This window comes from Triticum dicoccoides, chromosome 3B (genome assembly GCF_002162155.2).
Source record: "Triticum dicoccoides isolate Atlit2015 ecotype Zavitan chromosome 3B, WEW_v2.0, whole genome shotgun sequence".
Lineage (NCBI taxonomy): Eukaryota > Viridiplantae > Streptophyta > Magnoliopsida > Poales > Poaceae > Triticum > Triticum dicoccoides.
The window spans coordinates 785726191-785728554 of NC_041385.1; the positions used below are offsets into that span (position 1 = coordinate 785726191).

The 2364-nt window shown below is 42.0% G+C and overlaps 1 protein-coding gene across 1 annotated transcript; it reads left to right on the forward strand.

Annotated features, from left to right (window-relative positions):
• Nucleotides 1-252: 252 nt before the first annotated feature.
• Nucleotides 253-1083, forward strand: LOC119282243 (putative glycine-rich cell wall structural protein 1). Its single transcript, XM_037562542.1, has one exon. The coding sequence runs from the start codon at nt 275-277 to the stop codon at nt 860-862; it is 588 nt and encodes a 195-aa protein (XP_037418439.1). The 5' UTR covers nt 253-274; the 3' UTR covers nt 863-1083.
• The last annotated feature ends 1281 nt before the right edge of the window (nt 1084-2364 follow it).

A 2364-nucleotide genomic window follows, 5' to 3' on the forward strand; every position in this document is an offset into this window, starting at 1 on the left:
TGCATGTGTGTGTTGAACCTAGCGGATGCCAATGGAAGAAAGCATCCAAAGAAAATATCACACACGGTAATATCTCCTGTCTTCATCGCCTGCATGGTGTGTATCCAAGTCTTGAAGCACCAATTAATGCGCTAAATATTTAAGCATCCACTTGACATTGTCAACAAGTCCCACTCCACCAATATGGTCGCAAGCACTATAAATACACATACAATCTATCACTAGAACCCATCATCTTGCAAGAGTACACTGCGATAGAAGGCACACACACACAATGGTAGGCACAAAATTACTAGCTCTTGGTTTTGTTGTCCTGTTGAGCATTGGATTGGCCAATGCTGCAAGGGTGGCTAGGTACTCCAGTGCCTCTGGAGTAGGAACGGGAGGAGGAGAGGGTGGGGGGTCTCAGGGTGGTGCTGGCTCCGGTTCTGGGAGTGGAACTGGGTCAGGCGTGAGCTCTAGTAGTGGTACACATGCAAGTGGTGGAGGAGGAGGCGGAGGTGGCGGTGGTAGCCAATATGGTGGAGCTGGATCTGGTAGCGGGAGTGGCTCGGGCTCTGGTTCTAGTCAATATAGTCAAGGATCTTCCTATCCTTATGGTGGTAGCTATGGTGGATATACTAGTGCTGGTGGTACCGGTGGCGGCGGTGGTGGAGGGCAAGCTAATGGTTATCATGGATCTAGTGCATATGGGTCTGGTAGTGGCACTGGTTCTGGCTCAGCTACTGCTAATAACAATTGGTATGGACAAGGTAGTAATGCATATGCTGGTGGAAACGGTGTTGGCAATGGCGGTGGAACAAATGGTGGAACTGGTGGAGGCGGAGGTGCTGGATCTGGGTATGGCGATGCCTATCCCTAGTTTCCTTTACGCGAGGAATCTAAAAGTATGGAGCCCAATCTGGTGTGTCAAATAGATGTCTTCAAACTTTTTCATTTAGTTTTTATCGTCTTACATATTATCAAATAAGGGCTTCATTGTTACGGTGAACAATGTTGTAGTGTTTGTGATATATACCAAGAATGTAACATGTCAATGTATCACTATGTACATATGTATCAAGTAATCAGTGTTTGTGCCAACTGAGTTGCGATGAGAATTGTGTGTGTCATCTGGGTAAGTAACATAAGGTGCTCTTTTATGGTTAACTACTAACAATAATCAATTTAGTTATCCACGCCATGTCACGAGATGGGGGAGGTTCGCCAAGCACATAACCACATCCACAACTTCTGTTTTGCATATCTCGTCTTTCTCTCACCTGAAGTGCCTCCTCTCAATTAATGAAAAGAGAAATTTTTTCATAGCCTCCTATGCTATCTACCCATAAGGAGTTTAGAGGCTCTGAATCACTATCTCGAAACCACACCACCATATCCATCACATCCACGCTCACGGATACTCTCATACATTCCCTCAGTGGGGCCATGGTCCTTGCAAGCGCTACGAGGCTTCCACCAGCATGACTTGGTGCCCTGAAATTCCATTAATTCATGGAAACCATCGAGGGTTTCCTTCGCAACCACTAGCCATGAATGGCAGGGAGGTCCACAATCTTATTATCATAGTTATTCCTTTTATTTCTTTTCCATTTTTTGCACGCTCCAGTTGTTGGATTTGAAAGTTAGCTTTAGAACTTTGAAAGTTCATTTTTGGTAGAAATTGCTAGTCCAAAGTTTTGTTAGTTTTTTTGGCAATTTGACAGATTTTTCTATTGCCATTGGTGTGCTCAGATTTCTGGAAGTTCCTTTTGTGGGGTGAAAGCCATTACTTGTGGGCTTTTATTTTTTTGGAAGTTTGTTAGACATTTGATAGTTGTGGGTATGCTTAGACCTTTTGAAATTCATTGTAATTTAGAGATGAAGTGGGTTTGCCGACCTCCAATCTGTTCAAAATATCTGAAAGCTCATCCTAATTTTTGGCAAAGGTGTTTCATTGGTAATTTGAAATGTGAAGCTTAATTGGCATTAAAAGAGATATATTCTTTATCTTAATCTAGATATATTGGCTCTCATGGCGGAGAGAATGCAAATTTACTTTTATTTCTCTCACAAACAATACATGTTAAATTGATGTTCCCTTTATTAGATGAAACAAGTTAAGATACATCCGTGGGTATATATAAGTCAATGTTGATTACGGAAACTTCAGAGGTAACCTCTGTGTTGTCAATTGTTTGGGATGCTTTCATCAGTGGATGCTTGCATGTGTGTTGAACTGTTGACCAATCATATATGGATGTGATTAACCAGGGTCATCGTTTACTCTTACCGAACGGATGGCCAATCCGATCATTCATACTTATTACTAGCTAGTGAGTATTTTCTAAGTTATTATTTCTTGTGATTTTAGTGAAAGGATTT

Coding starts and splice junctions, on each gene's coding strand:
- LOC119282243 (XM_037562542.1), top strand. CDS start 275: ATGGTAGGCACAAAATTACTAGCTCTTGGTTTTGTTGTCCTGTTGAGC.